The 23,118-nt window shown below is 46.2% G+C and overlaps 1 protein-coding gene across 2 annotated transcripts in view; it reads right to left on the reverse strand.

The window, feature by feature from the left end:
- TRAPPC12 (trafficking protein particle complex subunit 12) overlaps positions 1 to 23,118 on the reverse strand; it is a 298,877-nt gene that overhangs the window by 14,590 nt on the left and 261,169 nt on the right. For both annotated transcript variants that reach the window (XM_063915478.1, XM_063915477.1), the window contains exons 9-10: positions 20,268 to 20,366; positions 10,659 to 10,768 (exon numbers count right to left, since the gene is read on the reverse strand). In XM_063915478.1, coding sequence (XP_063771548.1) covers positions 10,659 to 10,768; positions 20,268 to 20,366 — 209 coding nt within the window. The remainder of the gene's footprint in view (positions 1 to 10,658; positions 10,769 to 20,267; positions 20,367 to 23,118) is intronic.

Genomic DNA, 23,118 nt, shown 5'->3' on the forward strand with positions numbered 1-23,118 from the left:
TTACACCAAGTCTTAGATTTGCGAGCAACCTGTTGCATGATCGGATCGAGATTCAAAAGTGCAAAGTCGGAGGGGTCATTGGTTACTTGAACCCCGAGATATTTAAATTGTGCTGTTCAACATATCGGCAGGGGGATTTTAGGAGCAGTAGGAGGGGGGCCTATCACTGGCATAATGTAGGATTTAGACCAGTTGATACGAAGGCCTGAATATGTACCGAACTCCTCGATCAATTGCAACACAATAGGCATAGATTTGGTGTAATCCTGCAAAAACAACATCATATCGTCAGCGTAAAGAGCAATCCTATCCTCTCGGGGGGCCGGTATGGATTCCCACAATACCCGGGTGCGACCTTATCAGACAGGCTAGGGGCTCAATGGCAAGAGCAAATAATGTGGGGGACAGAGGGCAGCCCTGTCTAGTGCCGCGAGATAGACGGAATGAGGGAGATACATAGCCGTTCACCGAGATCCTGGCACTCGGGTGTTGGTACAGTAGTTTAGACCATTTTATGAAATTAGGCCCGAAGCCCATACAAGTCATGACCTCCCATAGATAAGCCCATTCAACACTGTCAAATGCCTTGGCGGCATCCAGCGAGACCACTGCCGAGTCAGAGGGAAGGTCATATGGGATTTGTAAAATGGTATATAATCTACGCAGGTTAATTGAAGTGGACATTCCCGGCATAAAGCCGGTCTGGTCAGGGTGAATAATGGAGGTAATTGCTGTGTTAAGCCGAACTGCCAACATTTTTGCCAGGATCTTAGCATCAGTGGGAATCAGAAAGATCGGTCTATAGGATTCCGGGAACCTAGGGTCCTTTCCGGGTTTCGGGATCACTATAATAACCGCCTCCGACATAGAAGGGGGAAGCTCATTATTAACAAATATATCGGAGTACAAGGCGTGAAGCCTGGGCCCGAAGAAATCAATATGGGTTTTATATACTTCAGAGGGAATGCCGTCACATCCCGGTGCCTTGCCATTAGGAGATAGACCAATGGCCGCAGTCACTTCCTCCAGCGTCAAAGGTGCCTCCAGCACCGCATAGGCCCCAGAGGAGAGTGTGGGTAAGGGAATATTTTCCAAATAATTGCAGATATCTAAAGCAGAGCACCCTAACTGCGAACTATAAACATCAGCATAGTAAGAATTAAATAATCGCGCAATGTCCGGGGTGGTGTCTACAAGGGAGCCATCACCGTCGGACATTAGGGTAATCGTAGAGCCAGGTCGGTCGTGGTGGATCAGTCGAACCAACAGACTACCAGGCCTGTCCGCCTGCATATAAATATTAGTAGCCCGAAACAGAAGCGAACGCGAGTTTTTATCAGACAGATGAGCCAACCAAGCCGACTGAGCCGCTAACCAGTGTGTTTTCATTGCCGGGGTACCATCTACCAAGTAGAGGGATTCCAGATCTCTGGCGTCACTCTCAAGGGCCCTTTCCCTCTCTCTGCAGGATAATTTGTGAGCAGATATACGTCTGATATACGTTCCCCTTAAAAAAGCCTTGAATGAATCCCAGACCACTGTTCCCGGGGCCGACCCTACATTATCATTAAAATATCCCTCCCACTGAGTCACCAGGTCACAGCAGTCGCCCAGTTGTGCCAGCCAAGAAGGGTGCAGTTTCCAGTAAGAGTGTCCCCTCTGGCTCTCCATAGCAAGAGTCAACATCAGAGGGGAGTGGTCGGAAATACCCCGGGCTTCGTAATGGACGTCAATTACCATGGGGAGAAGAACGGGAGACAGTAGGATCAGGTCGATTCTGGAAAACGAGCCATGTGTGCTGGAGAAACATGAGAACTGGCGAGTAGTAGGGTGCCAAGATCTCCATACATCCACCCACTGCAAGTTATTCAAAAAATCAGCAAATTTAGTAGAACCAGCTCCCACCCCAGCAGCCCTCGGAGAGCGCCACCTGTCTAGAGATAAATCCAGAATGTTATTGAAGTCACCCAAGCAGATCACCGGGGTACAAGGAGAGGAGGCTATGAACGAAGCGGCCTGCTGTAGCACATCGTATGAGAAAGGGGGGGGGGGGGGGGGGGAGACATATACCGCCAGAATGTAGTAGGGCCGGGAACACAGCTTACTGTCAATAAAGACAAACCTACCATACGGGTCAGTCCTGACTGACAGCAACTCAAATTGTACCGACTTTTTTTATCAGGACCGACACCCCTCTGGAAAGGAGGAGTGAGAAGCATGGTAGGCCCACCCCACCCACCTTCTAAGTGACAACAACCTATTCCCTTCCAGATGAGTCTCACAAAGACATGCAATGTCCGGGTCATATTTCTTAAGTGTATTCAGAACTAAGGAGCGTTTTATCTTGTTATTCAAACCTCGGACATTCCATGTCAAGAACTTCAAATTAGCCATATTCCCGGTAGGGTTCTATGTGTCACCGCGGATATACCTTCCAACCACCACTCCTGGAAATTATTAGCAAAGGCAGTAACAACACTTAGCATATATAATCCCTGATTTGAAAACCACAGTATCTGATGCATCCTACATACTTCCCACATCAAAAAAATTAAATATAGATACCAACATAAGAAAAACAGCAAACTGTAAAAAAAAAAAAAAAAAAAAAACAGGCATAGGGAACAGCAACTGACTGTTCCACAACTTCCCCCCCCCCTACCCCGTACACCACCCCTAACTTCGGCATACTTATATCCCAAACAACCAACCCTAACTACCAAGAACTAATTTCTCAGTACAACCCTTAATCAAATCGCTAGAAAGAGAAAGGTCCTGAGCCACCAAAACAAAGGGGGGGCTCCCCGGACAATAAGTGGACTCCTCTGGTGAGCAAATTCAGAGCATATGGAATGCAGGACATCAGTCTGGAGCCATCTGACGAGCACCCGGTGCATATCTGTCCAGCCATTGGGCCGCCTCTCTAGGGGAATTAAAGAACTTGGTTTCCCCATCCGCCACCACCCTGAGCCGAGACGGGAACAACATGGAGTAGGAGAGATTTAGGTCTCTGAGGCGCCTTTTAATAGGCATAAACTGGGCTCGGTCTTTCTGGACGTCTGCAGCAAAGTCAGGGAAAGCCGACACCGTAACCCCATTCCTGACAAGGGGGCCTTTTGTGCGGCCCAAGCGGAGGACCGAGTCACGGTCTTTATAATGCAGAAATTTGGCAATGAAGGTGCGCGGAGGGGCACCAGGAGGAAGAGGACGGGATGGTATCCGGTGTGCACGCTCCACCGTAAACTGAGCCGTAAAGGATTCAGCGCCGTACAGCTCCTTAAGCCATGACTCAAGGAAATCCTCAGGGTGAGAGCCCTCCTCCCTCTCCGGCAGGCCCACAAACCTTACATTATTTCTACGTAGCCGACCCTCCATGTCTAGCAACTTGGACTGAAGGGAGGAAACTTGCTGGGTCACTGTGGAGACAGACTGTTGTAAAGGGCCACACATATCCTCCAAATTCGAGATGCGAGTCTCCGCTTCACCCACTCTCTCTCGGATGCGCTGGACATCCTGCCGAAGTAAGGAAAGGTCACATTGCACTTTTTCCATCTTATCCGAAAGACGCTGTTCAGATCCTGCAATGGCCTCAAGCACTTGTTGAATAGACGGAGCTGAGGGTGTCGTAGGGGAGTCGGCAGCTGTCACAGACGGGGAGCAGGAGTGAGTCGGAGAGGCCCCCTGAGGAGGAGCCAACGAGGCCCGGGGGTTAGGTTGTCTCACAAACCTCTCCAGCCTAGCCGCAGTTGTGCGCTGGCCATCCTTAACCATGATGAATAGAAGGAAGTAGACTCGCAGCACAGAAGTGTATAAAGAAGCTGATAGCAGTGAAGTCGTAATCGTTCAGTGTGGAGTTATATAGCTGTATCCGAATAATAGGCAACTGGATGGGAATGCACAGGCAGCGTCCCAAAATAGAAGTGAAGTCAGGAACAGCGTGGAAATTAATAATAAGAATTTACTTACCGATAATTCTATTTCTCGGAGTCCGTAGTGGATGCTGGGGTTCCTGAAAGGACCATGGGGAATAGCGGCTCCGCAGGAGACAGGGCACAAAAAAGTAAAGCTTTTACCAGATCAGGTGGTGTGCACTGGCTCCTCCCCCCATGACCCTCCCCCAGACCCCAGTTAGGTACTGTGCCCGGACGAGCGTACACAATAAGGGAGGCAATTTGAATCCCGGGTAAGACTCATACCAGCCACACCAATCACACCGTACAACTTGTGATCTAAACCCAGTTAACAGTATGATAACAGAAAGAGCCTCTTAAAGATGGCTCCTTAACAATATAACCCGAATTTGTTAACAATAACTATGTACAGTATTGCAGATAATCCGCACTTGGGATGGGCGCCCAGCATCCACTACGGACTCCGAGAAATAGAATTATCGGTAAGTAAATTCTTATTTTCTCTATCGTCCTAAGTGGATGCTGGGGTTCCTGAAAGGACCATGGGGATTATACCAAAGCTCCCAAACGGGCGGGAGAGTGCGGATGACTCTGCAGCACCGAATGAGAGAATTCCAAGTCCTCTTTTGCCAGGGTATCAAATTTGTAGAATTTTACAAACGTGTTTTCCCCCGACCACGTAGCTGCTCGACAGAATTGTAATGCCGAGACCCCTCGGGCAGCCGCCCAAGATGAGCCCACCTTCCTTGTGGAATGGGCCTTAACAGATTTAGGCTGTGGCAGGCCTGCCACAGAATGAGCAAGTTGAATTGTGTTACAAATCCAACGAGCAATCGTCTGCTTAGAAGCAAGGGCACCCAACTTGTTGGGTGCATATAGTATCAACAGCGAGTCAGATTTTCTGACTTCAGCCGTCCTTGAAATGTATATTTTTAAGGCTCTGACAACGTCCAACAACTTGGAGTCCTCCAAGTCGCCAGTGGCCGCAGGCACCACAATAGGTTGGTTCAGGTGAAACGCTGATACCACCTTAGGGAGAAAATGCGGACGAGTCCTCAGTTCTGCCCTATCCGAATGGAAGATTAGATAAGGGCTTTTATAAGATAAAGCCGCCAATTTAGATACTCTCCTGGCGGAAGCCAGGGCCAGTAACATAGTCACTTTCCATGTGAGATATTTAAAATCCACCTTTTTCAATGGTTCAAACCAATGGGATTTGAGGAAATCTAAAACTACATTTAGATCCCACGGTGCCACCGGAGGCACCACAGGAGGCTGTATATGCAGTACTCCTTTAACAAAAGTCTGTACCTCAGGAACTGAGGCCAATTCTTTTTGGAAGAATATTGACAGGGCCGAAATTTGAACCTTAATAGATCTCAATTTGAGACCCATAGACAATCCTGATTGTAGGAAATGTAGGAAACGACCCAGTTGAAATTCCTCCGTCGGAACACTCCGATCCTCGCACCACGCGACATATTTTCGCCAAATGCGGTGATAATGTTTCGCGGTGACTTCCTTCCTTGCCTTAATCAAGGTAGGAATGACTTCTTCTGGAATGCCTTTCCCTTTTAGGATCTGGCGTTCAACCGCCATGCCGTCAAACGCAGCCGCGGTAAGTCTTGAAAAAGACAGGGACCCTGTTGTAGCAGGTCCCTTCTCAGAAGTAGAGGGCACGGGTCGTCCGTGACCAACTCTTGAAGTTCCGGGTACCAAGTCCTTCTTGGCCAATCCGGAGCCACTAGTATTGTTCTTACTCCTCCTCACCGTATAATCTTCAATACCTTTGGTATGAGAGGCAGAGGAGGAAACACATATACTGATTTGTACACCCAAGGTGTTACCAGTGCGTCCACAGCTATTGCCTGTGGATCTCTTGACCTGGCGCAATACTTGTCCAGTTTCTTGTTGAGGCGAGACGCCATCATGTCTACCATTGGTCTTTCCCAACAGTTTATTAGCATGTGGAAGACTTCTGGATGAAGACCCCCCTCTCCCGGGTGAATATCGTGTCTGCTGAGGAAGTCTGCTTCCCAGTTGTCCACGCCCGGGAAGAACACTGCTGACAGTGCTATTACGTGATTCTCCGCCCAGCGAAGAATCTTGGCAGCTTCTGCCATTGCACTCCTGCTTCTTGTGCCGCCCTGTCTGTTTACATGGGCGACCGCCGTGATGTTGTCCGACTGAATCAACACCGGTTTTCCTTGCAGGAGTGGTTCCGCCTGGCTTAGAGCATTTTAGATTGCTCTTAGTACCAGAATGTTTATGTGAAGAGACTTTTCCAGGTTCGTCCATACCCCCTGGAAGTTTCTTCCTTGTGTGACTGCTCCCCAACCTCTCAGGCTGGCGTCCGTGGTCACCAGGATCAAATCCTGTATGCCGAATCTGCGGCCCTCCAATAGATGAGCCTTTTGCAACCACCACAGAAGATATACCCTTGTCCTTGGCGACAGGGTTATTCGCAGGTGCATCTGAGGATGCGACCCTGACCATTTGTCCAACAGATCCCTTTGGAAAATTCTTGCATGGAATCTGCCGAATGGAATTGCTTCGTAAAAAGCCACCATTTTTCCCAGGACTCTTGTGCATTGATGTACAGACACCTTTCCTGGTTTTAGGAGGTTCCTGACAGGTCGGATAACTCCTTGGCTTTTTCCTCGGGAAGAAAAACCTTTTTCTGAACCGTGTCCAGAATCATCCCTAGGAACAGCAGACGTATCGTCGGAAAACAGCTGCGATTCTTGGAATATTTAGAATCCAGTCGTGCCGTCGAAGAACTACTTTAGATAGTGCTCTTCCGACCTCCAACTGTTCTCTGGAACTTGCCCTTTTTAGGTCGTGCAAGTAAGGGATAATTTAGATGCCTTTTTTCTTTGAAGAAACATCTTTTCGGCCATTACCTTGGTAAAAAGGCCCGGGGTGCCGTGGATAATTCAAACGGCATCGTCTGAAACTGATATTGACAGTTCTGTACCACGAACCAGAGGTACCCTTGATGAGAAGGACAAAATTTGGACATGGAGGTAATCCTTGATGTCCAGGGACACCATATAGTCCCCTTTTTTCCGGTTCGCTATCACTGCTCTGAGTGACTTTATCTCGATTTGAACCTTTTATGTAAGTGTTCAAAACATTTTAGATTTAGACTATGTGTCACCAAGCCGTCTGGCTTCAGTACCACAATATAGTGTGGAAAAATAATACCCTTTTCCTTGTCGTAGGAGGGGTACTTTGATTATCACCTGCTGGATATACCGCTTGTGAATTGTTTCCAATGCTGCCTCCCTGTCGGAGGGAGCCGTTGGTAAAGCAGACTTCAGGAACCTGCGAGGAGAAGATGTCTCGACTCTCCAATCTTTACCCCTGGGATAATACTCGTACGATCTAGGGGTCAACTTGCGAGTGATCCCACTGCGCCCTGAGACTCTTGAGACTACCCCCCCACCTTGAGTCCGCTTGCACGGCCCCAGCGTCATGCTGAGGACTTGGCAGACGCGGTGGAGGGCTTCTTTTCCTGGGAAAGGGCTGCCTGCTGCAGTCTACTTCCCTTACCTCTATGTCTGGGCAGATATGACTGGCCTTTTGCCTGCATGCCCTCATGGGAAAGGAAAGATTGAGGCTGAAAAGACGGTGTCTTTTTTAGCTGAGATGTAACTTGGGGTAAAAAAGGTTGGATTTCCCAGCTGTTGCTGTGGTCCCCAGGTCCGATGGACCGACCCCCAAATAACTCCTTCCCTTTATACAGCAATACTTCCATCTGCCGTATGGGATCTGTATCACCTGACCACTGTCGTGTCCCTGACATCTTCTGGGAGATATGGACAACGCACTTATCTTGATGCCAGAGAGCAAATATCCCTCTGTGCATCTCACATACATATATATATAGAATGCATCCTATTAAATGCTCTACATGAATAAAATATTTTCAGTCAGGGAATCCGACCAAGCCAACCCAGCACTGCATCTCCAGGCTGATGGCGATCGCTGGTCGCAGTATAACCACCGTATGTGTGTATATACTTTTTAGGATATTTTTCCAGCTTCCTATCAGCTGGCTCCTTGAGGGCGGCCGTATCTGGAGACGGTAACGCCACTTGATAAGCGTGTGAGCGCCTTATCACCCTAAGGGTTGTTTCCCAACGTACCCTAATTTCTGGCGGGAAAGGGTATAACGCCAATATTTGCTATCGGGGTAACCCTACGCATCATCACACACTTCATTTTATTTTATCTGATTCAGGAAAAACTACAGGTAGTTTTTTCCACTCCCACATAATACCCTTTCTTGTGGTACTTGTAGTATCAGAAACACGTAACACCTCCTTCATTGCCCTTAACGTGTGGCCCTAATGAGAAATACGTTTGTTTATTCACCGTCGACACTGTATTCAGTGTCCGTGTCTGTGTCTGTGTCGACCGACTGAGGTAAATGGGCGTTTTTAAAAACCCCTGACGGTGTTTCTGAGCCGCCTGGACCGGTCCTAATAGATTGTCGGCCGTCTCATGTCGTCAACCGACCTTGCAGCGTGTTGACATTCTCACGTAATTCTCTAAATAAGCCATCCATTCCGGTGTCGACTCCCTAGAGAGTGACATCACCATTACAGGCAATTTCTCCGCCTCCTCACCAACATCGTCCTCATACATGTCGACACACACGTGCCGACACACAGCACACACACCGGGAATGCTCTGACAGAGGACAGGACCCACTAGCCCTTTGGGGAGACAGAGGGAGAGTCTGCCAGCACACACCAAAAACGCTATAATTATATAGGGACAACCTTATATAAGTGTTTCTCCCTTATAGCATCTTTTATATATATACAATATCGCCAAAATCAGTGCCCCCCCTCTCTGTTTTAACCCTGTTTCTGTAGTGCAGTGCAGGGGAGAGCCTGGGAGCCTTCTCTCCAGCTTTTCTGTGAGAGAAAATGGCGCTGTGTGCTGAGGAGATAGGCCCCGCCCCTTTTACGGCGGGCTCGTCTCCCGCTATTTTTGAAGTTAGGCAGGGGTTAAATATCTCCATATAGCCTCTGTGGGCTATATGTGAGGTATTTTTTTGCCTCTAATAAGGTTTTTATTTGCCTCTCAGAGCGCCCCCCCCAGCGCTCTGCACCCTCAGTGACTGTTGTGTGAAGTGTGCTGAGAGGAAAATGGCGCACAGCTGCAGTGCTGTGCGCTACCTTTATGAAGACTCAGGAGTCTTCAGCCGCCGATTTTGGACCTCTTCTCTCTTCAGCGTCTGCAAGGGGGCCGGCGGCGCGGCTCCGGTGACCATCCAGGCTGTACCTGTGATCGTCCCTCTGGAGCTAGTGTCCAGTAGCCAAGCAGCAAATCCACTCTGCACGCAGGTGAGTTCACTACTTCTCCCCTAAGTCCCTCGTTGCAGTGATCCTGTTGCCAGCAGGACTCACTGTAAAGTAAAAAACCTAAGCTAAACTTTCTCTAAGCAGCTCTTTAGGAGAGCCACCTAGATTGCACCCTTCTCGTTCGGGCACAAAATCTAACTGGGGTCTGGGGGAGGGTCATGGGGGGAGGAGCCAGTGCACACCACCTGATCTGGTAAAAGCTTTACTTTTTTGTGCCCTGTCTCCTGCGGAGCCGCTATTCCCCATGGTCCTTTCAGGAACCCCAGCATCCACTTAGGACGATAGAGAAATGTAGAGTAAGGGCAGGTGAGAGCAGACTGCAGTATGTTCTCATAAGACACAGTCAGTACATAGATAGGGCACAGTAATGCAGGTCAGGCAGCCCCAGAATGCTCACAGCCCTTCCAGGCTAGAATATTAATACAGAGCAGTGGAATAATCTGTGCAGCTGCTCCCAAAATGGCCGCCGGGCTCACAGTGTCTTCTCCCCTTCCCCAGGAGTACCTGCCTCCCCTCCTGGTGTCAGGGCTCCAGGCCGCAGCCTGTCAGGTCAAGGAGGGGTAGCTGCTTCGTCCCCAATGTCCTGCGGCGTCTGGCGGCGATGGGAGCCCGCCGCGCAAGCTCCGGGCGTCACGCGGCCGAGGGCTCCGTAATTAAGCCCGGGGATCCGGAGGAGTCGTAGGCCGCAGGGCCGGAAGTGTGCCACCGCAGCCCGCCGGACCGCGGAGATAGCGGAGGAGGGCGCCCGCCGGTGACCTGCAGTGCTGGGAGAGACGAGAGCAGGTTGGCCCACCAGAGGGGGATCAGGATTTGATTTTAGGATGTGGCAGCCGGGGAGCTCCCGGGACTAGCTTCCTATTCCTCTGCTGCCGTGGCCACGCCCCCCTGGGATCCACATTTAATTACAAAATATAGTGGCGTTTCTTTATGAACACTGAATACTGGTTTACTATATTTAAAGGATATCTCCTTAAGTAAATCCCGATCCTCACAGCTTACCTGGGCTCTGATGACTCCGGATACGCCACAGGTCCTCTGATTTCTTTATACGCCAGCCACTACTCTGTTAGCTGCCTGTCTGAATCATGAACGGGTTGCTAGAGTCCAGTGATGTCTGCCACACTGCCCTCACTCTTGCCCATCTGGTTTATCAGGATGCCCACCGACAAGGGTCCGCCTGCTGCAGTGAGCAGGAGTGAGCAGAGCAGCAACAGCTACTGGCAAGGTACTGGGGGACCTGATGCATATACTGAATGACGCACCTCAGGTTAGTGATCTTTGATGGCCACAATTTGCTTAAGGATGTTCCACATCCAACTAACGTCCATCTACGTGCATGTTAGTATCGCCACTTCTACCACGTGCCTACCTGTTCATCAGAACAATTATTTTTCTCTGTGGTTCATCCCTATTAGCCAGATTCTGTATTACATTCTCTGCATCCTGAAAATACTTCTCAGCAGTTTTGATGTCTCCAATCTGTAAATCAAAGCAAGAGAAGAACGTTAATGGGAAGCACCAGTGTGACACAAACTTCTAGGAAAGCATTTCTCATGGCTGCTGAGATTTATTTTCTGTTGACTTAAGTGTTATTACATACAGGTGGCATGACATAATTTATACCACCAGCCACATCACATAGCAAAGATGAATAGGAAGAGTAGTGTTTCATCACATACAGAGAGACAGTGCGTCATTTTACACACCACAGTTCCATGGAAGCACTCTGTACCCAAGGATGTATCTCTAGTGTGGCTGTGACATACAGTAATGAAGCGACTTGGCGTATCAGGGCTCCGGAGTAGTGGTTGTGTCATACAGGGGAGGTTTCTGTGCCGGGAAGGAGGCAACAGGTACGTCGACTGGACTTCCAGGCATTCCAAAATATGAGTCAATGTAAAATCTGAAACTTGAAATCCGCCTCCTCCTAATTATCACTTAGTATAAAGTGTCACAACGCACCACAGCAGCGGCCAGTCAGAATGACCAATCATACATAAATACAGAGCAAGCGCATAACCAGGTGCAGATATGGGAAGACTGGGCTCTAAAGAGCTTACAGTCTATAGGGCGGTGCTGAGACAATTAAGACACTCGGGGGCAGATGTGTAAAGCAGTGAAAAGAGTGGAGAAGTGGGCCAATGGAGAAGTTGCCCATAGCAACCATTCAACTGTTACCTATCATTTTACAGAATGTACTTAATAAATGCTACCTTGATGCTGATTTGTTGCTTTGGGCAAGTTCTCCACTGGTCCACTTCTACACTCATTCCACTGCTTGATAAATCTGCCCCTCAGATGGCGAGCCATCAGGCAGTTTAGACTATAGCGAGGGGTGGGGGTAATAGAGCCTCTGAGGGTTTGAAGTCTGGGGGAGAGTTTGGTGGGATAGGGAATCCCATAAGTGGGTAGCAACATAAGAAAAGTCTTGCACATGGCAGTAAGTTATCAGAGGGTGAGTTACTCATGACGGGGTCAGAGATGTGGGAGGGGGAGGATGATGGCTATGAATGTGAGGGAGAGTACCGTAAATTAGACCCTGGAGGTAATGAGAAGTCCGTGTAAGTATTTGCAGAGTCGTGCATTAATTTCGGAGTGGGTAAAGGCGCATTTCTGATTTGTATATGTGTATTGTTAGGACCTTGAGGATTCAATGGAATCACTATAAATAACTCGCTCTTCCAAATGGGACCTGAGTAATATGCACTGTAATTAGAGGGTTGGGTGATGCATCCAGCTGTAGCACCTGACATTGGTGTCCCAGCCCAACTCAAAGGGTCTTAAACCTAGAACGCCCACTGTATTGTATTGTCTGCCTGTTATATAAATGTGTCAAGCTTTACAGGGTTAAGTAAAGGGCCCTACACACTGTGCGATTTGAACAATAAACTATATGAACGATTTTTCAGTAACTAATTTTTTTGCATACACACGGAACGATTTTTCATTGCAAACATCGATATCATTCAAATTGGCTTGCAATGATAAACAATGATAGATCAACGACGTTCATCGTCGGTGCCTCCACACTGAATGATATAGCATTCATTTTTTAACTATATCTTTCATATCTTTCAAAAATGTTATCCAGTGTGTAGATTTTATTTGCTGTATGTTTGTCTATTCTGCATTTGAGGCATTCACCTGCACTGAATGTGGATTGGTGATACTTAGGGACACATACTGACGTACATAGCCCTTCCCCTGCCCTCTGACAATTCATTAATAATCTCCCGGCTCAGGCCAGGTTGGGGGACTGTGGCTGAAGCTGGGGAGGTCCTGGTGGGATATGGTCATTAGGTCGACATGCATTAGTTCGACATTAGTTCACATTTTTGTAACTTTTTCAAATTTTACGATCCACGTGGACTAAGATTGGGAATAGTAACCTGCCCGAAGCATAGTGAGCGAAGTGAGGGGACACGGTGTACTAATTGGGGTTCCCCGTCACTTTACGAAGAAAATGACACCAGAAAAAGTAAAACAACTCATGTCGACCTTTCTCCATGTCAACCTAATGACCATGTCGACCAACTGACCATGTCGATCTAATGCATGACGACCAACAGTGGTCGACTTAAGTCTTGTCGACCTAATGACCCATACCCGTCCTGGCCAGGAGGTGCATCTACCACTGCTCAAGGTTGATATACCCACTGGGTGGGAATAAATATTAATCTGAAACTGCCTACCCAGCACTTGAAGCCCTGCCTCCCGTAGTTCTATTGCGCATCCGTAGTGCATCAGGACTTGTCACAGGTTAATGAGACGATGGGGGATATGTATCTAACCTTCTGACAAGGGGTAAATCATTTATCAAGTGTAACCTATAACATGATCGCTAGAACCTGATAGGTTGCTATGGGCAACTCCTCCACTATTCATCTTTAAAAAGATTGATATATTTCACCCTATGACTCAGTAAAGCAAAGCAGTTCCCTCCTTCTTTACCTCACCTCTGACTCTTATATGTGCAGACACCAGTGAAGATAAGCTATCTGCCTTCCCTGCCAGTGGTGGAGCTTGTGGTCTGCAGGGCGCCACTCATAACACATTATATGTGGCTATACTTACTTTAGTAGTAGTATCCTTGATGGAATCAGCTCCTTTCCAGGCTGTTTATTTTAGCTTTAAGTCCGCCATAACTACCGATATGGCATCACTACTTTCTGCCATAAGGGGCGCTGAGAGACCTTACACCATGTGATGATGGCCTCAACACCCAAATCCATTAGGGGCTCGGCTCACGGTTTAAACAGATTTTCAAAAGTGGGTCTATGGTCCAAGGACCTTCCAGTTCCACACCCAGCGAGATGGCTACCCTTTCCCCTCCACGCCTGCATACTAACTACAGATATACTGTCCTGTTTCCCTGAAATACGAACACACCCGAACTTAGGGGCTCTGAGTCAAATTGAGTCCCAGTTTGAAATCACTTTTGGGTCCCGATTAGAACAGATTCCCAGCTTGGGTCTGTTGACAGTCTAGATTTAAAAACTGAACTCGGGTTTTGCGTGTAAATTACATGATTTTAGATTCTTTTATCAATTTTTTTTTTTTTTATTGATTTTAGAGGAATCCGAAACCAAATCCCAACCAAAGCACTTGAGGGTGGTTTTACCAAAACCAAAATACAGTGATGAATTAGAACCAAAACACGGTGGTCCGCGCACATCTCTAATACTAACATGTGCTTGATCCAGATGCCACAGCTCTGTCATACACCCTTGTTTCCAGCTTTATAGGCAAGAAGAGAGATCAGAGGTAAATGGGGAGGGAGCGGACTGGATTACTGCCCCATAGATTGCCTCCCCCTTATTATGTGCGGACCTGCAGGAAACTGGAGATGCACTGCCACAATTTGGGGTTTCTTTGCAACACCCACGTATGGAAGCTTTTAAAGATGCTCCTCCAGAGCACACAACATAGAAAATAAAAGTAGCAAGGCTTCACGTGCTGGACATGTCCTCTATAAAGCAGCTTCTTTACCTGCCCAGGTGGCACCTGTATTTGGCTTGCAGGGTGCCTGGAGAACCACCTGAGAGTTGTCAGCCATGTCCTTAGTATGTTCCCAGCGCTCAGCTTCCTAATCCACTGTTCTGTAACATTATGGTGCCATGTTGAAGGGAGGAGGGGGGGTCCACCCAAGAAGCATTAGTGCCCTGTTATGCCACTGATCACAGAGATAAGGATCTTTGTCATTGCTGTGAAATGGACTATTACCATTAGTGAGACAGATGCTATGATGTATGAGGCACTTTGTAGTGGCACCGGTTGTAGGACAACTGGCATGGAACCCCAATTTAATTTTTTTAAAAACTTTTTTGATAATTAAAATAACATGCAGAACAGAGGCGTTAGAGAGTAATGAAACGGGCAAGGGATATAAAGAGGCTTCAGACTGTCCCCTTTCCAACAAGGGAAGTGGAGTTACTCCTTATGTAAGTTAGAGATGAGGATAAAGAAGTGCAGCTACGCACTACATATATCGCAGCTACAGTAGTTCCCTTCATTACAATGATTCACTTTAAATAGCACAACCAGACTGTAGGACTAGCTCAGCTGTTTTCAACACATTTAGGGACAGCAGAGAGGAAAGGGTTACATGTAAGTTTGCTTGCTAGCCAAATGACATAATACATCTCTAAACCTGCTTTCACTTTCAATCATTTCAGTCTGAATTAGAAAGCAGCAGGGGTGGTTCCTGCAGAACATCCAGGATTAATGAGGTAATAAGTAGTCCGCAAAGTTCCTCTTCCACTTGCTTTGTAAAAGCCATGAAAATCAGGGCACAGGATCAGAGCCAATACAGAAATGAACAGCAAGACAGCAAGGACGACAAGACATGGCAAGTAAGGAGCGGATTCAGAAAGCAAAAAACAAAGTTACTTTGCACCCAGGCTAACCATGCTGACTGCAATGGCTGCACATACAGCGGGGTAAGTACTGGATGCTCCTGCATGCAACCCACAAATGCTGGGCAGCTTTTATTTTTTATTGCTTAGCTCAGTTTTTGAACCATACATGGTGTAAGGCCAACAATACAAAATGGCTCCGTCTTTGCAACTGCAACAAATTCCTCTGACTGATTTACAGTATGTCCAAAAAAGATATGTATGTGATAGCCAACACTTAACTTGAATGACCAAATGTGACCTTCGGTGTGCAAATTCCCACTAAGGTGGTCCAGTAAAGCTTTAAGAGGCGTTTTTTTTAAATTTTATAGCAACGTTGAACATTCATAAATAAGCAGAGAAGGTTCCTCAGCTAAATAATCAGAATACTTAGTGTTGATATAATTAGATTCAATCTAGGTAGACAAGCCTGCATACTGGCTAAGGTAACCTAGATACCAAGGCTGCTCTAATAGCTCCCAATCATCCATGAGGGGCCTCCTGCTGTATGTAGCAGTGATGAGGCTGCCAGGATGCAATACAGGGAACTAAAGGCAGATGCTTGCTTATTGTCTTCTAATGCACCAAGTGAGAGGGAACAGTAGGTCAAGGAAAGTATTGCACCTGATTTCTATAATATCCCCCTAACATGTCTTACTTTACTATGGGTGGGGACACAGATATTACAAATATGAGAAAATATATATATTTTTTTTCTCTACCATTTTTACAATATTATAACTTGAAGTGTGATCCACACATTCACACAGCATCTGGGCAGCGCCAACGACCAGATCTGGTCGGGATAACTCACACCCGTATCCACTAGGTTAAATAGTTGTTATTTAGTACTGTACAATTAAATAAAAGGTGTCTGATATTGTGGGATTCCAATGAGTAAAAGCACAGTGACGTCAGATTTAAAAACGGCCACTTTCGTGTTCCCGCTAAGCCTGAAGGTGTCGACGCTAGTTGTGTGCAGGTGTGTGTGTATGTATATGTATAATTGGTGGGAAAAAGGGGCCCCCAAGCTTTATTTCTCCATAGGAGCCCACTGCTATCTGTACACTCAATCAAATAAGACCTAAAACTGCTGCATGATCAGAGACAGCTGCTGAAGCAGCCATAGTAATGGCCAAGTCACTAGTTTCTAGAGGATGAGAGCTCATCTAAGGAATACATAAGCTGCAATGCAACTAATAATGCTCTGTCTTTCAGGCTTTAACTTAACTACTTACGGTGAGAAGCCCTCCGGCTGCCATAGGTCCTAGTGTCTATAGGTTTGTGTGGTTTACAAAATGCTGTTGAGTCCACGTGGTGGTAGTGGTGGTGGAGGATATACTATTCTGTGCTTAGGTCATGATCTGATGTGCAAATGTATAACCATTTGCCCCCTTTACTTTCTTGCCTTTTGTCTTACACCCCCTACCCCATTTATTATAGGAAATTTTTCAATAAACAGTTACTGGGGGGAATAGAAAATAACAATGCTCTGGCTCAAAAATGGCTGCCTTCTGGTCCACTATACTGACGTGACCTTGCTAAAGTCATAAGAGTCTACAGACTCTACAGTGGGGTAAGGCTGGGTACACACTACTGCGACTAGCAATCATGCTGATGTGCAGAGCAATTACCCTTTGCCCTGCGCATCGGGAGATTGCCGGTACACACTAGACAGATATTAATGAGCGACGAAACGATCGCTGTTCTGTCCCTCATTAATAATCACTGCATCGCATGCGAGGTTGTGATTGGCCTTGCTGCACAGCCAATTGCACAACCTCACATGCAACCCGCAGGAGTGCACAATTCGCCGTAAACACTGCAAGTGTGTACACAGCTTAAGCTCAGATCTGCTATCCCAGATCTACATGTAAACATGCAGCTTCTCTGAAACCAATGGACATCATCAGACCACAGAACTGAGGGATGGAAGGAGGGAGTGACTATCTGTTGTGAGAAAGTACAACATTGGATCTACCCATGTAATCAGATGCAGACTGATACAGCTAAAAGCCTATGACAGATTGAAGTCTGCCAGAATGAGATATGTGTCTACTGCATGGCAGGAATGGTCAGCGCACAAATCTAACAATCGTCTGGCGAAATCTGATCACATCTCACATCCTTCGTCCAACTCCCCAATGCTACATCCTTCATCCTACATCTCCCCATTCTTCATCCAACTTGCCAATGCTACATCTCACATCCTTCATCCAACTTCCAATGCTACATCTCACCATTCCACATCTCACATCCTTCAACCAGTCCAACTTCCTAATACTACATCTCGCCATTCTACATCTCACATCCTTCCTCCAACTTCCCAATGTACATCTCACTATTCCACATCTCACATCCTTCATCCAACTTCCCAATGCTACATTTCACCATTCCACATCTCACATCCTTCATCCAACTTCCCAATGCTACATCTCACCAATCCACATCCTTCATCCAACTTCCCAAAGCTACATCTCCCCATTCCACATCCTTCCTCCAACTTCCCAATGCTACATCTCCCCATTCCACATCCTTCCTCCTACTTCCCAATGCTAGATCCTACCATTACACATCCTTCATCCAACTTCCCAGTGCTACACTTCACCAGCCCACATCTCACATCCTTCATCCAACTTCCCAATGCTACATTTCACCATTCCACATCTCACATCCTTCATCCAACTTCCCAATGCTACATCTCACCAATCCACATCCTTCATCCAACTTCCCAATGCTACATCTCCCCATTCCACATCCTTCCTCCAACTTCCCAATGCTAGATCTCACCATTCCACATCCTTCATCCAACTTCCCAATGCTACACTTCACCAGCCCACATCTCACATCCTTCATCCAACTTCCCAATGCTACATCTCACCATTCCACATCTCACATCCTTAATCCAATTTATTAGTGCTACATCTCGCCGTTCCACATCTCACATCCTTCATCCAACTTCCCAATGCTACATCTCCCCATTCCACATCTCACATCCTTTATCCAACTTCCCAATGCTACATCTCACCATTCCACATCTCACATCCTTTATCCAACTTCCCAATAATACATCTCGCCATTCCATATCCTTCATCCAACTTACCAGTGCAGCATCTCCCCATTCCACATGCTTTATCCAACTTCCCAGTGCTACATCTCCCCCTTCCATATCTCACATCCTTCATCCAATTTCCCAATGCTACACCTCCCCATTCCACATCTCCTATATCCTTCATTCATCTTCCCAATGCATCATCTCCCCATTCCAACAAGTATTATCTAGCCAAAAGCATTATCTATTTAAAAATGCCCTACTTTGTCCTAATGATATAGCTGGAACCACACATCTTTACTGAAGAATATGCTGCATGACCACTTAGCATTGTGTGGCTGAGGGCACGAGGTGCACGAGCTGGCTGCTCCAGGCAAGGAATGAGATCAAGTTCAGTCTTATTTTCTGATTTTAGAACCTGGGGCTCCAGCTCTTATTACAGGCAGGGAGAAAGAGGAGAGGAGAGAGAGAGAGAGAGAGAGAGAGAGAGAGACACCCAGTTGGCTCAAAGTAAAAGGAGCTGTGGGCCAAATGTGAATGTTGGGCGAGCTGTCTGTTGCCCCTCATGCTAACAGTCCAGATCTGAGGAACAGATACTTCTGGTTTTGGAAGGGCAGTTGGCCACAGTAACTGTGTACACGCTCTACAAGTTGGAAATGGTCATTGGGCCCAATCACAGCACAGTGTGTACCCAGCTTAACTCTAAGCAACAATGGCCAGATGTGGCTCATAGGGTCGACCACACTTAGGTCGACAGTCATTAGGTCGGCAGTGACTAGGTCGACGTGGGAAAAGGTCGACATTAGTTTTTTTAGGTGTCGTTTTCTTTGTAAAGTGACCGTGAACTCCAATTAGTGCACCGTGTCCCCTCACATGGCTCGCTTCGCTCACCATGCTTTGGGCAAGGTGCTTCGCTCCACTAACGCTGCTCTCGGCACAGGTTACTATTCCCAATCGTAGTCCACATGGATCGTAAAGTATGAAAAAGCTCAAAAAATGTGAAAAACATGTCGACCTAGTGACCATTTCGACCTATAGGCCATGTCAAGCAATAATGGTCGACCTAATGACTGTCGACCTAAGTGTGGTCGACCTGGAAACTGGATACTCAATGGCCACCTCTAAGTAACCAAATTAAGACTTGAGGAAAGATATAAAAGTAATCTATATGCTTACTAGTATGTTTTTGGACATAAATGACACACACAATTACACGAAAGGGAGCTAAAGAAAGGGTCTCATCAGAGCATAAAATATTTAAAGTAAGGTTATAATCATTGGTGGCAAAGGAAGGAAGTCGGACAGGAATAATATCAATGGACACACCAAACAATACACCAAAACAATGGATGCAATAGCTGCATACTGCCTTCACATCAACTTTGACCCGTCTTGGACATTTGTTGTACAAGTTCAGAGGATGATCTAGTAGGAACTCTAAAATGATGGCCTCCAGTTCCTGTAGGGATGGCAACAGTGTGCTAAAACACGCCATATCACTGCAACTGTCCCTACTGCACATACAACTGATGCCAAGGGAGTCCGGACCTGTGGGATGAAGACTGTGGGATGAAGACTGTGGCCTTATATGGCTCAATGCAGCCAAGAAGGTCACAGTCTGCTGAAGGCCTATTGCATTCACACAATAAGTATATTCTGGACACCTGTCAGGACTGATATGCCAACCAGTGTAAAAAACTGGAACAACTCTGACAAGGGGATTAGAGCAGAGTTTCATAAGCCCAGGGCTTACATCTTCCTGTAAGATTGGAGCACAAAAAACATCTCATTCTCCGGTGGGAGTTCTCGCTCCCCGTGCTCTATACCTTCCATAACTCCAGCATCAAATCATCATTTGGACACGCTTCCAAACCTACTAATCATTAGCTAATAATTCTAATGTCCAATTTACAGGATGAACACTAGAACAAATAAGGTCCCCTGTGGCTTTTTCTTTCCCAATATTTCATCTTACTTAATGACCACATAACTAGATGGAAGGAAATGTATTGGTTCACTTGTCGGCAATTACCTGAAGAAAAATCCTCCCGATGCCGCTAAGCAACTGTGGCTCCTGCTCTGGATAATACTTTGTTACCGTGTGATAGGCGTCTACAGCGAGAACATAGTCCTGGAGGGGGAGAAGCAAAGCAAGCATTAAGAGAGTTACTTCCAGGTACCACAAAACACATTGCTCATAACAATCCTATAGACTGGAGCTGCACAGGGGGCTGTGTGATGGCCTACCCGGAATTGCATATAAAGCCTCAAGCCTATAGAAAGCAGAATACACCAACAACTACTTATATGATATTGGAAAATAAATCACTGATGAAATGAGAAATGATTATAAACTGCAAGCTACTGTAACTACACTGTGTTATTTTTGATCTTTAAAGGACACAAAATAGTTGAAAAGCAATAATAAGTCTTTCTGAGAAAAAATACAAAGTCTTTTAAACCTTCCCTAGTACGCCCAGGAGAGAAGCACATTATATAGGGTGTGTTCTGCAGCTGTGTCCTCATACACCTAGCCAAAATACACCATGCAGCCGCGAGGGAGCCGCCAGGTTTTGTGAGACTCTGCTTACTCACCAAAACTGACATCTAATTCACAATCTGATGCAACAGCATTGCTTCATGAGACGGCACAGATTCAGACACTTGTATACCTGTGCACGAGTCTGAATCTGTATACAAAGCACAACAGAATTTGGCGTGACAAAAAAAAAAAAAAAAATCAACGGGCGCTGCATTGTAGCGTTTTTTGTGGCATCGCATTGCGACTAAGACACAAAAACACAATCACCACATGCTGAGTCGCACAAGATTTGGGCCACAAAGGGCTGCTTGGCACGAATGCAGCAATAGTGTATGAGGACACATCTGTGTGTACTGTAACTGCACTTTACTGAGAAGGCTAAACACCCCTCTGTATATAACATCTTCAAAAGCTCTGATGTGTTCCAAGCACTGATACACACTAACTTAGCATTACTGAGCTCTAGGTGACAATGAGTGTATGTGCATAGGACAGCATTTATGAAGAAAGGCTACCAGCAATCACTGCATCCAATCACTTTCATTATTTTTGGTTAAACTGTTCTCTTAAGAGTTTGATATTTTTGCTTTAAGTTCAGGCATGCTCTTCCCGTTACCCTTCAACCAGTTTATACAACGATTCCCTGTGGGCTTTATTGGCCAAAAGACAACCTACCATGACAGCAGCATACACTACTGTAGTCCTCTCTTGCCTATTTCTCATAAATGACTCTGATGTTCCCTATTTAAATTTTCTTTGAATGTACTGTTTCACAAAGCTGGGGTGGATGTAAGATACCTGTATCATTATTTAGGTAGATTCCAAAGCATCTCCATACCTCCCTCTCATGTACAGTAAGTGGATGGCCAGAAGCCTGAGGGTAAGGAGGATGGGGAGATGGGGGTGCTCCCAGGCATTACTAACCGCTATTCTATGCATAGCTTGCTTATATCCTATTTGTCGTAATTGGCATACTCCTCAAGATACTGTGATTGAAGACCATCACCTAACACCTGTTCCAACTGGTAAAATAAAATAATCCACTATTATCTTACCCCACTTTGCAGCAAGTGCAGGCTATAGCAACAGTGCCGGACTGAAGGCCCGTTCGTTGTTACCTTACCTTCACCTATCCACTTCCAAACTACATTAGGAGGGGGTGTACTAGACCCCCTAAGCACAAGGCTGGTGGTCATGTCGCTAATCTGCACCTGCGAAGCAAAGGTGGTGTGGGTGGCTAAACATACCTCTTAACTGGTCCTGGCTAACTTTGGAAACTGTGAGGGAAAGATAATGAGCAGTGATGCTGGGGAACCAGGGGAGGAGCTACGCACCAAGCTCACTACCAAGGCATAGCAACTCAGGAGAAGCCACTTATCGGTTAGACCAGGTGACTAGGCACAACTGAAGTTCTAAGCCGCCCACTGTTTCCTTATAGCCTAGCATATCCGTCGGCTTGCCACTAAAAACTGTCCCACTTGGCACTTCTGGGGAATGTGCGGGGGGTTGCTGACCTTCTATATAAAAGATGAAGGCCTTCCATGATCTAATATGCTTTGTAATTACTGTAATAGCAGATGAGCAAACAGTACATCTCCTCTCTTATAAACATAGTACTATAATTCCCCTTTAATGGACCATAAGTTGGGGTAAAATATATTACACACCCCACAGACAGCCAATGAGAGCAGGGAGGCTGGGTGAATGGTAATCATCCACCTTTTTTACCATTTACAAGGAGACAGCGGGTTACCCTCTCCCCAGACAGTTATAAGGGTGTTTGCCACTGTCCTCTGTACCAAAACTACCTCAATGGTCCATCCTACTACCATGCTCTACCTTCACCCCTGCCTGACTGAGCACACTCTCTGCAAGACAGACATGAAGTAATAGCCTTCAGTGGGGCACTCCTCCAATTTAACAGGCCTTATTACTGTTCAAATGGTACGGTTAAAAAGTATATTTTATATATATATATATATTTATTTTGTATGTCAATTTTAAAAATCGGGTGGTGTACACTAGTGTATTAAACTGCACTGTTAAAATAGATCAGATTGTATAAATGGCTACATTTTAAGAGCTCCATGTAATAAAAACATGCTAGTATATTGTATATCAGTGAAACGAAGTATTTAAATAATGCAACTGGTTTAGTTGAGCATTTAATAATAATAATAATAATAATAATAATAATAATAATAATAATAATAAATGGGCCCTGGTTATGTAGGGCTTTGAAAATCAGAAAACCAATCTTGAAATAAATTCACCATCTTACAGGCAGCCCGTGAAAGGAGCAGAGAATTATGGGAGTTATGTGGTAGGAATGGGGCTGGTT

This window comes from Pseudophryne corroboree, chromosome 4 (genome assembly GCF_028390025.1).
Source record: "Pseudophryne corroboree isolate aPseCor3 chromosome 4, aPseCor3.hap2, whole genome shotgun sequence".
NCBI lineage: Eukaryota > Metazoa > Chordata > Amphibia > Anura > Myobatrachidae > Pseudophryne > Pseudophryne corroboree.